We start from the raw sequence: 13376 nt of genomic DNA, 5'->3' as shown, positions 1-13376 counted from the left end.
GTTGTCTGATTTTCTAAAATTTGGGGGGATGAGGCCTGCTTTTTTACTGTCTGCTGATTCTCATTTATGATGAATTGTCATGTTTACTAATCTTGGATTATACATTCATCTTCAGCAAGGTTTTAGCTATAAGTGAGATTCCAGAATAGTTTTGTGTCTTCCAGGCACTCAGCTCCTGGCCGAAGTGGATGCTACAAATTTAGACATCGAATTTACAGGGTAGTCATTTTTCTCCTCTTTAGATTCCAGACTTGGCCATTCAAGGCTCCTTGTTGTCTCCCTGTGCCTGTGGTCGGGGGGTTAAGGGGAGTGTAGGTTGGAGTGGTGCAATTTTTTTCACATACATGCTTTTCCTGGGGTTGTGGTCCTAATGGTAATCATCCTGGTTTTATGCATTGGCTTCAGATCTCATTTTGTTTAGTACACATCAACAGCTTTAATTCCTGGATTACAGAGACACTCAAGCTACAACAAAAACCGGGCTTCTGCTGTGTCAACTCACAGACTCTCCACTTTGGGTTTTAGCTTACTCCTAATTTCTGGCTCTTGGGAGCTCAGCTGTGCAGGGAAAGGATGTGTGTTATAGTTTATCTAAGGTTTCCAGGTGTTTGAAGCAGATGGGTTTCATCTATAGTGTTACGTTAGATTCTGCTTTATTCCCTCCACTAAAACCATTAACACTCATCAGAAAGTGCTAATCAGTTGATTAACAAGAGATTTAGTTTAGCAGAAATCTCAGGATATTCTTGGAATTTGGGCAACAAATATCTCTAGTTTCAAAGACCCTTGTAGACTTTCCTATATTGCTATTGATGGTGAGGGGGTAGGGGAGTGTTAGAGGCCTATGCTCAAGTTTTCCTAAATTAGAGATGCTCTTTTGCTATTGTTACAAATGCATATAATTGCTCCAGTACTTTATCAAATTCCCTTTAGTCCATATTTATGTAAACCTAGTTTGATATACTGAACCATTCTTTTATTCCTGGAATAAATGCTGTTTGGTCATCTTAATACATCTGATTATTCCATTTGGTAATATTTTGAGTAAAAAATTCTATAGTGAATCCTGTTTGCTTCATGGACTGAGTATAGTAGCATATCTTTTTCTGTGACTAGAAGTTATTTATGAAAGAGAATCATTTATGTTTGAAGAAGTAAATATGCCTCAGTTTCAAATGGTCCTTTAGGGGCTCTGTATAAACGATTCCAATATATTTCTCAGTTGTTATTAAAGTACTTGATTTTTTTCTTGTCTAACTTTTAGCAATTTTTATATTAATATTTCAAAGAACCATGTTTAAGTAAATTACTAGCAAAGGAACTCTTTGGGGGAACTTTATGAAATTTTCTCTTGGCAGTTGCTAAAAGTTCTCTTACGTTTTCTAAAAGTTCAGTAATAGTACATTTATCTTTAGAAAAGTTTGCTTTTCAGAAAGTGTTTCCATTTTTCTTGTGGTCAGAATGTGCTGTGAATTTTAAATGTATTTTTAAGATATTATAGCTAAATTGTACCTCACTGTTTTCTCTAAAAAGTTTTACTGCTTTTGCTTCCACTCCACTACTCAGTGATAACAAGGGTAACAAGTTTCCACTAGAATTGCTTGTCACTTTATTCTTGTACTTTTGTTTTACTACTGAACATCTTTTTAAATCGTTGCCACAAAATATCTCGCTTTTATCATTTTCACATTGCTCTAGTATATCAACTTTGGAAACAAGACATCATTCTATTTATAGCATTCTGTTTTTAGTAGTGGTATTTCCATTTACAAAATACAGTAATTCTTGATCGCTGAAGACGTCAAATCCTAGAAAACATAGCATGCCTACGCGTGATGTTAACATCATTCTCGAATAGTTGTTGGTTGAAGATTCATTTGATGAATCCGATTTTTCAGAAATAGACGAGTCTGATGATACAGACGATTCTGGTGTTAGTTCTCTGTAGAAATAACTCCAAGAACACTTTTAATAGTTTATTTTCACATTGAAAATCAGATTTGCTCCAGCCTCAAAGAGTATATTTATGTAAAATTAGGTAAGCGATATAGAAGCAAGCTGCACTTTTTTTCTAAATGGGAAGGCATTAAAAAAGAAAAGTCTCATTTTAGTAACATAGTCTTCCTTAAACTCTATGCCACTTGTAAGATTTCTGAAAACTGAAGACATAGAAGGGAAAGGGCTTGATATGAACGACAGCTTTGCTGGTAAATAAACCCAACTGAACCTAAGATTATCTAAGGTAACCTCTTTTTCTAGTCTTTTATTGTGTGAACAGTTACCTCCTGCTGAGTTGTTGGCAGAATTTCCATATAATCTTGCTTATGACCATTTCTACATTATTTGTATCATCTTTTAGAAGTCTTACCCAGGTTGATATAGGTTACCGTTCTCTAGATCTGTGTCTCCAATTCTTCTTACATGGCATTAGGTATTTTAAGCTTGTTCTTTTTCAGGAGTCGTATAGTCAATTCTTGAATGTGTTGAGAGGTGCTATGTCATTGTAAGCTTTATTCTTCTTCTCTGAATGATTAGCTTGTTTAAATTTTACCTTAAATTCTTTTTCTTTTTTTTTTGAGACGGAGTCTCGCTCTGTCGCCCAGGCTGGAGTGCAGTGGTGTGATCTCGGCTCACTGCAAGCTCCACCTCCTGGGTTCACGCCATTCCCCTGCCTCAGCCTCCTGAGTAGCTGGGACTACAGGCACCCGCCACCACGCCTGGCTAATTTTTTTTTTTTTTTTTTTTTTTTGTATTTTTAGTAGAGACGGGGTTTCACCATGTTAGCCAGGATGGTCTCAATCTCCTGACCTTGTGATCCACCTGCCTCGGCCTCCCAAAGTGCTGTGATTACAGGTGTGAGCCACCACGCCCAGCCTTTACGTTGAATTCTTTAAATTCAGCTTGTGACTTTGCACTTCAGGATTCTGAGTGTTCTCTGTCTTCTTCCTGCATTGTTTTTCTTATACCATACAGGTTTTTCATTGGCCTTGACTTTTTGTTGTTAACTCATTCTTCTTTGGGTTTATCTTCATTTGTTTCTGCTGAATATTATTTGTTTCAAACTAAAAATAACATTCCACATTTTAATTGATGTGCGGACTCTTAATCTACTTAAAATGTGGGCTGAAGTTCCATGATTCCAGCTGGTCTGGAATAGGTCATTTAACTGGATGTTAATCCACCTACATTGTTCCCTAAGTGACATGTGGGTCCCATTCTGCTGACATATTTGTGGGTCCTGGTAACAACCATTTGGGTAGATTTGCTGATTCCTCTTTTCTCCTTAGTGGAAGAGAAAGCCAATACCCACCTCCTCTTGGGCATGTGCTTAGACGCCTGTGCTCGCTACCTTCTGTTCTCCAAGCAGCCGTCACAGGCACAAAGGATGTATGAAAAAGCTCTGCAGATTTCTGAAGAAATACAAGGAGAAAGACACCCACAGGTAAGGGAGGAAAACACAGAAGGGGGAATATAAAACAAAGGCTTCAAAATTGAAGGGTGTGAAATGTCACACTCATTGGTAACAGGATCAGCAGATGGTCCTAGATCCTCCTTGCTCCCCAGTCTACTCATTTTCTTATCACCAGCACCCTCACCCCAACTACTTGTTTCAGAAAGGATTTGAGACTAGTTATCAGTTACTAGGTCTGCCCAGAACTTTTTGCATGATCCATGCACAACAGAGCAACCTTTCTACAGAGCAGGACTGGTCAGGCTTCGATGGACACAGCACAGTATTTCAGAGTGGGGTCTGTAGATACCCCTATTAGAAGCTTATGAGGAACGGTTTAATACACAAATATCCTTGCCTCCCTTGCCCCACAGTTAAAATGGCAGGAGGTGAGGGAAGGGCAAGGGACCACATTAAAAACACTTTTAAACCATTGGCATATTATAGAATTTAAGTATAACGTGTAAAGCTCTGTGTTAGAACACTAAACACATTGAATTGAAATCATCTCTTTGGGTCTCCCCTCCATCCAAGTAAGTTCTTAGATGTAAGGAGTGCATTGCTTTGTCTATGAATGCTCGCTACCGCCAATATAAGACATAACAATTTTAACTGAATGTGTCCCAAGGCTGGGGTACGTGGGTAGGGTGAGTAATATGTTTTGGAAGAAAAGGGAGGTTGAGCTATGAATTATCTCCATGAAAGGGATTTATAACTTATTATGAAGAGTCCCTTAATGGAGTGAGGAATAATAAACAAGCAAGTACAGAATTCAGATCTCCAAGTACTAGAGTCAGGGGGCTTAAAGCATGGCATCAGTGGGGAAGTAGGTATGGAAGTCTACCTCTTCCATACTGAAATTCCATTTCAGTAGCCAAATTAAAAACACTCCTACTGGGCATCTTCCTAAAATAGATGGTGTATTTCTTGTTTTTGATGAGCCTCAGGGTTATCAGCAGGAACAACATAATACAGTGGGGCTCCAGAGGCAATCAAACCATAGGAGGCTGGCTTCTCAAAGTTGCTCAGCCTTAAAGGAGATCATATGTGTAGCTTCTTGCTGTTGTTTTTCATTTGGTGCTTCTAATTGGGTAATTAGTTGGATTAATAAGCACTGTCTGTTACCTAATTTCCAGATTTGTATTATTTCCCAAAAGGTCGAACTAACATTGTCCACTGTACAATGTGATTGTGATTAACAAATGCCCACAAATTTGTTAAAGAATGGTATCCCTCATCTTTTGTGGAATGCTAGGAAAGATGAAATCTTATGTATTCAGAGTTGGATGCACTCCACATTAAAGTTCTGTGAAGGCATGTTTTTAAAGAAAAAACGGTTTTTTCTTTTACATACAGACCATTGTGCTGATGAGTGACCTGGCTACTACCCTGGATGCACAGGGCCGCTTTGATGAGGCCTATATTTATATGCAAAGGGCATCAGATCTGGCAAGACAGATAAATCATCCTGAGCTACACATGGTACTCAGTAATCTAGCTGCAGTTTTGATGCACAGAGGTAGGTAGCAATGTAAACTTAACTGACTTGCTTTAAGGGAGGGATGTCACTGGACTGATAAATTTGTGAAATGGTATGTAGGGAGGGCAAGGGCCAACGAAGAAACATGTGGTTGAATGGCAGAAAAAGGAGGTATTGATTAGGTTGAAGTACTATTGTGTTCAATTCACGTAACTTCTACAGACCTGCACTAGCCTGTCGAACCCCATCAAGCTGGAGAAAACCTTGCAATGATAGTACCTTACGTCAGTAGTGCTTTACAGATTTCTAAATGTGTTCAGTTACAATGTGTTTCTCACAGTGTGCTGGTGAAGCTTTATGACAGGAAGCATCATTTTGTCAGACATTTCTTAGTGTCAGCACACTATACCGATCATTTTCAGAAACCTGGGATGACAGGTGTATTACACATACCACCATTCATGAAATCTTGGGCTCATCAAAGTCCTCAGGATATACTGGAAAGGGCCGTTAGGAATCCCACAGCATATAGTGGAGTTCCAGCCTGTCAGATGGGGATGAAATGAGGCAGCACCAGCTTGTCGCTTCATAAGCACACAGTAAATTAGCCCTATATCTGCATTCATGCTCTCTCTTCAGAATCACCTTGAAAACATACACTTTCTTCTTACTGTCCCTTCTCTCTGGGTTATTTTAGAACGATATACACAAGCAAAAGAGATCTACCAGGAAGCACTGAAGCAAGCAAAGCTGAAAAAAGATGAAATTTCTGTACAACACATCAGGGAAGAGTTGGCTGAGCTGTCAAAGAAAAGTAGACCTTTGACTTAAATTCTGTCAAGCTCTAAATCCATTTTTGTGTAGGGAGAATAATGTCTAGTAATGTGGAAGAATAGCTATCATTCCTGTCTCTGTCGCACCCAGAGCAATGGCTTAAATCTGTCGTTTTTGATATTCAGGTTTCCTCAATTTAGCCTTAGTGAAGGAGGGGTTGTATACACTGCCATTTTTGTATTTTAAAGGAAAAATGACTTTCATTCCCGACTGATGATGACCTTTCAGGATGTCGTCAAGTGATGCTTTCAGTTGTAACACGTGACTTGGTGCTGTCCCTGCTGGTCTAAGTAGAACTATAGATTAATATGGGCCGGTGTTCCTGTGCACTGTGGGTGTGGTGATTCAGCCTGGCATTTCTACCATAAGTTTTTGGTCTGCTGATTTGCTGCCCTGTCTTCTCTTACTTTATCAATACCTGGCAAACTGACCAGAATTACCTTCCTCATGGCAAAGGGGGATTATGGTGAATTGTTGTTCTTATAGTCTGTTTCATGAAGCACAAGTGGAATTTAATACATAAAGGAGAAAAATATCTTAGTTTGCTACCAGCATCCAGCATGAAGTTGTAAAGTGGGGATTAGGCACGTGACAGTATAGCACCCATTTGAATTTAAATAAAAGTGAACCATATTTATCTGGTTATATAAAACTAAAAATGGGGGTGTTTATATAAAACTAAAAACTAAGAATGATGTAACCTTTTGTCTGTGTTATCTGAACACACTCTACTTCCTTTGCAGCCTTAGTCACACAACTGAGTCATCTCAAGTACTCTTTAAGGACACACAGCCCAGGCTGTTCTGAATCAGAATAGGCCCCTACAGGTATATTTTAAAACTTTTCGTAATTCTAATGTGTACTGCTGGTATAGCTGAACTACTGACCTGGATCTTAGTCCTAGCCTTTTTGCTTTTGCAATTTCAGTATCTTCATCTCTAAACTAGGGAAACACTGGGATTCTTTCTTAGCTGTGGGGGAAGGTATTTGGTTAGATGACTTTGAATGAATAGACTGCTGTGCTGAAAGAGCTTTATCACACTGTCTCAAAGTATGTAAAGATACATAGGTGGATGCTCTTACTGCAGCAGTCATATGAATACATTTTTAGCCATTTACCTAAGGAAAAAGACAGTTTTTCTAGGTACCATGAAGGAAGATTGACCCTGTTGGTATGCCTGTGGGGGTGGGATGTGAGTGGGACTGATAAACTGATATTTTTGGTTCGTATGTACATACTGGAAGAATCTTTTCATAATAAATGAGACTACACAACAATATTGTATGTATCCCAGTAATCTTTGCATTTCTCAAAAAAAAAAAAAAAAAAAAAAACTTTCTGAAGAAAATAAAAACACCAGAAACCTTGAGGTCCAAATCCTCAGGGATTAGACTAAAACTAGAGTTTTGTATGTTGCAGATGTAAATTTCTTCCTATTTTCTGTCTAATCTCATATTATTTACCATGCAGCTAATGCCGTTTACCAAGTCTAGCTCAGAGAGATAAGATACAATATAAATCAGACTGTTTCAGTAGAAACCAGTATTAACGTATGGTGATTTCTTAAAAAAATTAATGTCAACCACTCACCTTTTGCATTGAGAATGTTTTTACCTTTTCACAACTGCAGGGGTTACTGAAAGGTTTTTCATTCCAAGTTTTATTTATTTATTAATTTTAAATCATCCACAGTGACTCAGCTCATGGTCTCGTTGTTGGAAACACTAGGAGTTTTCAGGATAGTCTCTTCATGTGGGTGTTTTCATTACAGTTCATTTACACTGTTGTAAAATAAGGTACTGAAGCAAAAGGAGGACTGATCTCCTTTACTGATTGGTCTAAATTCAAAAGTGAATTGGTTAAAATCGTGTCATTAAAATTTTTTAACTGTCCAATGGTCACTGGAGTTTTCTGGGCATAAGTATTTTTAAAATAGAATCACTCAGTGTACCAAAATTAAAAGCATTATGAAATTTGCAGTCATAAACATGCACTGGAAAACTGGCTGTCAGAATACTTTTATGAAGAGTATTAGGAAGACCTTAATTTAGTTCTGGGTGCTAAAAAAATCACGTGTAAGGATATAGTGTCAGAACACTGAAATCTAAGTCTACAAAGAATATCATGTTTTGGTTTGCAGTGAACCGCAGTAAGTTGTCAGTGCTGCTCTGTGCTTACCACTTAAATCATGATAAGGTGAACCTCCATAGGTAAACCATGTGAGAATTCTGTCCTTTCGTTTATTTTGAACCAAGAACTATTACTGGATTTTAACTCTCATTCTGAGATTTCTTCTCCAGGTGATGGTAAATAAAGTAATACGCACATGCATTATGATGAGGATGGAGGGAGTGGTTCACAGCACCTCACCTTCGGGTCCTCAGGTAGAACTGCAAGAGTAAGAAGTTAGGCTCTGATCTGTCATGTTCTCAGAAACTATACAGTTGACCTTCAAATAATGCAGGAGTTAGTGGCATAGACCCCCTAAGTAGTCAAAAATCCACATCTAACTTTGACTCCTCCGAAACTTTACTCATGGCCTACTGCTGACCAGAAGTCTTACGGATAACATAGTCGATTGACACATATTTTGTATATGTATTATATACTGTATTCTTACAATAAAGTAAGCTAGAGAAGAGAAAATGTTTGTTAAGATTATAAGGAAGAGAAAATATATTTACTATTCATTAAGTGGAAGTGGATCATCATGAAGGTCTTCATCCTTGTCATCTTCATGTTGAATAGGCTGAGGATGAGAAGGGGTTGGTCTTGCTATCTTGGGTGGCAGAGGTGGAAGAAAATCCATGTATAAGTGGACCCACACAGTTCAAACCCGTGTTGTTCAAGGGTCAACTGTATTCTGACTCAGAATAGCTTAAGACCCTCAGGGTCATAGAAAAATACCATCATAATCTCTTTTATGGTAGGTTGGCAATATAAATTATTAACAAACTCTAAAATATTACCAGTACCTGAAAAAAAAAATTCAGCAGAAAACTGTGAAGTGGAACATTTAGTCACTGTTTTTCATTCATTTTGAAATTTTTATATGTTTACATATATCTGTTGTAAAACATACCAACTTTCCAAGTACTAGGAATGCTGACCACTAAGTCTGATCTAAAGTTTATGTTGGGGACCTCAGGTATACAGGAGTGGAACAGGGACAGGAGTGAAAGCTTTGACTGAAGACAAATGTGGGCTTATGGCCTATCTCTGTCACTAATTTAACTATATGGGCAAAGTACTAAACCTGTGTCTTCATCTGTAACATAGGGATTAGACACCAGTGATAGGAGGGTCTTGGTCAGTAGCTAATCACAGAGCTGCTTCCTTAAAAGCCTTGAGTACTTTTGTTTAAAAGTTTAGGTCTACTTGAAAGTCTGTAAAGTGCTAATTTTTATCATCCTGAGAGATCTGTTTCTACCCTTTCCAGTTACCAGTGGCATTCTCCCAAAACTGTTAGTATCTATATGTTATAGAAAGATACTTAAATGCTATGATAAATTGTATGAAAAAAACTTTAAAATTCAGCAAGCAATTCTTAATGAAAGATAAAACTGGCCCTCTAGTACCATAATTAGTTTAGAATTCAGTCTTTTAAATTATTTGCACCTTGAGAATCTGTGAAATGAAAACATTTAACAGTAAACTCTTGTCCCAAGGGAGCAAAGTGAGAGTAAATGCTGGTCCATAGTGATGGGGAAAAGGACTGTGTTCACCATGAGTTTTTCAGGATGCAGCATAAAGCTTATCTAAATACTACACAGATCATTATCTTTTAACCCAACCAATCATATATTCAAACTAAGGGAAAAATATGTAAGCTTTTCCTTTGGAACCTGAGACACCAGGAGCCTTAAACCACAAATAATCTACTGTAGCTATGGACAGGGTAGTCAAATTTATTTCAAAACAAAAGCTTTGTTGGGCTGCATCAAATGCAGGAGAAAAGGAATACTTAGGGGCATGGTTAAATTACCAGTGTGCGTAACAGTGAGGTATGCCTCAAATAAGCCTTTAAAACTTTATAAACTGAACTAGAACATACCCATGCAGTAATATTTTTTCAGTGCTACTAATGAAAAAAAAAAAAATTAAAGCCTGCACTGGAAATTTACAATATGGCAGAATTTGTTACTTTTACCTTTTGACCCTAATGTACAGATTTTATGACAGGGTCTGTGTTAAAAATCTAAACATTTTCACAAGATTTTAAACATCACTGGAAAGCTGAATTTAGAGGAAACAATATCAGATAAAAGTACAATGCCCGTGACAGCCAACATTATGTAACTGGGCTGTATGAGGTTGTTTAGAAGGCTAGGGTTAGGTTAAAAAGATAGATAGACAAAAAGATTTTTAAAAATCACCCCCAAAGTTGATGCGCTGATTTGAACATAAGTACACCAGATACTACAGCAAGGGGATATACACTGCAAAAAGGTCATCTATTTACAGAAGAGTGATTTAAAGACATTATGGTTTTCTTTACAGATGTAAGAACAGCAACTGTTCACTTTTTAAAAACTCTACATCTCAACCCTCCACTATTATTATAGTCCACTGAATTGCCTGTATCAAAGGCAGTTTTTTGTTTGTTTTTTTCCCATTTGACTCTCCAAATGAATTTCCATCATTTCTTCATCATCTGTGGGCTGGCTCTCCTGAAAAGTCTCAGGGAATAAGTCACAGGAGGGCAGGTTTTTGACCTGCTACTAAAAATTAAACCACAAAAACTAGAGATCCCTCTCCTGCACCCTGTTCCCCTCACTTTGTGCAGTTCAGTCATCACTATCCGACAGGGTCTCGTACTGTGCTGAGAGCAGTGGGGCAGGCTCTCGCTCCCAGATCCTGTTCTGTTGGTGAGGAGCTGCTTGGTTCACAGCAGAGGGAGCACATGCAATCGGTGTTGGTGGAGTACTGCTGAGCATCCGCATAGTCAGAGGGTTATAAGGAAACTGAGTTGAGCCTGACAAAAGAAAAATTAGGTTTTCATTGTCATCAACATAACTGGTATTTCATCCAATCCAACTTTTGTAGGATGGAGTAGAATAGGATTATTGTAAAATGGTCATGTGACACCATGAAAGCAAAATGAATACAACACGGAATGGCCAAAGTCTCACCACTTAAATCCTAGCCAATGATACATAGCAGTCAGTGCGGGTCCAAAAAAGAAGAGTAACATGAGTAGCATATGAGTGAGGGCTGCTGAGCCCAGAAGAGAAAGCCCAGGCTAGATTTTTAGTTAAGTCTATATCAGATGTTTCCATGGAGAATCCAAGTTGAACCACTGAGTATTAAGCTCTAACTGAAACAGAGTCAGGTTATAGCAAGAGCTTTCTTAACTCTTCAAGAGAAATGCAAGAGTATAGTTCTCAGACGACAATGGACAAGTACCCAGGAACGTCTGCAGACTGAGGGGCAGCAGGATGCAAGTCATCTGCTGAATCTCACTGGGCAGATTTTAAAGTCTACAAGATTGAGAAATGAGGTAATTAATGAACACTGCTACCCTTCATCAGTTTCTAGATGTTTAACTGTCCCCAGAAAGCCTCCTACAGCTTAAGAAAACGCAAAAACAGGCTGGGCGCAGTGGCTCACGCCTGTAATCCCAGCACTTTGGGAGGCCGAGGTGGGCAGATCACCTGAGGTCGGGAGTTCAAGACCAGCCTGACCAACATGGAGAAACCCCATCTTACAAAATTAGCCGGGTGTGGTGGCGCATGCCTGTAATCCCAGCTAGTCGGGAGGCTGAGGCAGGAGAATTGCTTGAACCCAGGAGGCGGAGGTTGCTGTGAGCCGAGATAGCACCATTGCACTCCAGCCTGGGCAACAAGAACGAAACTCCGTCTCCAAAAAAAAAAAAAAAGAAAAAAAGAAAGAAAAGAAAACCCAAAAACATAAAACATAAAACATAACCATTTCATCAAATAATAAATCTCATGTATGGCCTAATTAATTCTTCCCTAAGAGAGATTTGAGAAGCAGCAACCACTGGTCTGGGCTGTAAGCCTTCAAACTCAAAACAACCACTCTAAAAGCCTGATATAATTTATATATATCTTACAGGGAAGGACACATTTCAGATTTTTTTCAGTGACATATTTGTATTTAATCCTAAGGAAAAGATGGCTTATAATTCTCTGAAACTCTAAAATTCGTAATATCCCAGTTTTATTTTAAAAGTCTGTTGCTTTTTAAAGCTACCGTGATCATAGTTATTACATACATTAAGTTTACAAATAGGCACAAAATAGAAAATAATAAGTATCCTGGAGTATTGTTTTTCATCAGTTTGTGTAAATGTAGTGAATGTACAGACAGATGATGGCTTTTTTTGTTTTTGTTAAGATGGAGTCTCTTTTTGTTGCCCAGGCTGGAGTGCAGTGGCGCAATCTCAGCTCACTGCAATTTCCGCCTCCCAGGTTCAAGTGATTCTCCCACCTCTGACCTCAAGTGATCTGCCCGCCTCAGCCTCCCAAAATGCTGGGATAACAGGCATGAGCCACCGCGCCCAGCTAGATGATGGCTTTTTAAACTCGTCTTCTCATTTCTAATTTTGATTTCTTAGTATTTCCCTAAGAACTTTTTCTAAGAATACCAATATGAAAGGTGAAGTTCTCTTAGAAGTGGCATGGGTACATTCAGGTACAGTTCTTAAAAGAACTAAAACCACCTTATTTGCTTTGCAAATAGTAAATGTTCGCTACCAGTGTAATACAGAAGTGAGGAGAATGGTTGAGATTATTTTTTCATAGCTCTTCCTTTGTTTATGGTAATCAGGCTTTGCATTCTAAAAATGTTTCAGGTTATATGTGCATTCAGTTTCTATTCTGGGTGTGTGCATTGGTTGACTCCTGTAATACTAACACTTTGTGAGGCCAAGGCAGGAGGAATGAGTTCAGGAGTTCAAGACCAGCCTGGGCAATGTAGTGAGACCTTGTCCCTACAAAAAATAAAAATGAAAATGAAAATGAAAAAAATTAGCCAGGCATGGTATGGTCGTGCACACCTGTAGTCCCAGCTACTTGGGTCGCTCAGGTGAGAGGATCACCTGGGCCTCAGAGGTCGAGACTGCAGTGAGCCATGATCATGCCATTGCATTCCAGCCTGGGTGACAGAACAAGACCCCTCAAAAAAATACTTCTATTCGGCAAAGTGGAACATATTAATGATACAGAAATGGGAATATAGGTTTCCAAATTAGAAGAATTGCTGAATTTTGAAGAACTAATAACCAAGACATTGATATTATTGCTCTATCTCATTTTCTAAGTTAAAGCAGAATCCTTACCTGTTGAAGAGGGCCTGTCTTCCCAGGCCCACCCTGGCGTCTGCCTATGGTAATCCCCTTCTGAATGTACAGAGGAGACTGAAGAGGGCCGTTCGGTTCCTAAGTAGCCTTGCCCAGGTATAGGAGACTTAGATTTCCTGCTGTTTGACTTGCTGATCAGCTTTGGTTTGCAAACTCCTCCTGAAAGTGAAATTCAAGTTAAAGTATTAATATATTAAGTTCTCAAAAATTACCAAAATGCTAATGATTATATATTGCTAAATGAAAAAAAAGCAGAATGGTAACATGAAGAATCCAGATCCTGGTA

General features: G+C 38.5%; 2 protein-coding genes across 36 annotated transcripts in view; one reads left to right on the top strand and one right to left on the bottom strand.

Annotated features, from left to right (window-relative positions):
- TTC19 (tetratricopeptide repeat domain 19) overlaps positions 1 to 7043 on the top strand; it is a 29349-nt gene extending 22306 nt beyond the window's left edge. For all 3 annotated transcript variants that reach the window (XM_511781.9, XM_016932291.4, XM_003318097.7), the window contains 3 exons: positions 3288 to 3442; positions 4808 to 4970; positions 5629 to 7043. In XM_511781.9, coding sequence (XP_511781.2) covers positions 3288 to 3442; positions 4808 to 4970; positions 5629 to 5762 — 452 coding nt within the window. In that variant the 3' untranslated portion in view covers positions 5763 to 7043. The remainder of the gene's footprint in view (positions 1 to 3287; positions 3443 to 4807; positions 4971 to 5628) is intronic.
- A 2611-nt stretch (positions 7044 to 9654) lies between these two features.
- Positions 9655 to 13376, bottom strand: part of NCOR1 (nuclear receptor corepressor 1) — a 184270-nt gene continuing 180548 nt past the window's right edge. For all 33 annotated transcript variants that reach the window (XM_016932276.3, XM_024350438.3, XM_054670431.2 and 30 more), the window contains 2 exons: positions 13070 to 13249; positions 9655 to 10741 (listed from right to left, as the gene is read on the bottom strand). In XM_016932276.3, coding sequence (XP_016787765.2) covers positions 10554 to 10741; positions 13070 to 13249 — 368 coding nt within the window. In that variant the 3' untranslated portion in view covers positions 9655 to 10553. The remainder of the gene's footprint in view (positions 10742 to 13069; positions 13250 to 13376) is intronic.

The sequence above is a fragment of the Pan troglodytes genome, chromosome 19, assembly GCF_028858775.2.
Source record: "Pan troglodytes isolate AG18354 chromosome 19, NHGRI_mPanTro3-v2.0_pri, whole genome shotgun sequence".
Taxonomy (NCBI): domain Eukaryota; kingdom Metazoa; phylum Chordata; class Mammalia; order Primates; family Hominidae; genus Pan; species Pan troglodytes.
Note: the sequence above shows the minus strand (reverse complement) of the source record. Positions and strands in the feature narration are given on the sequence as shown.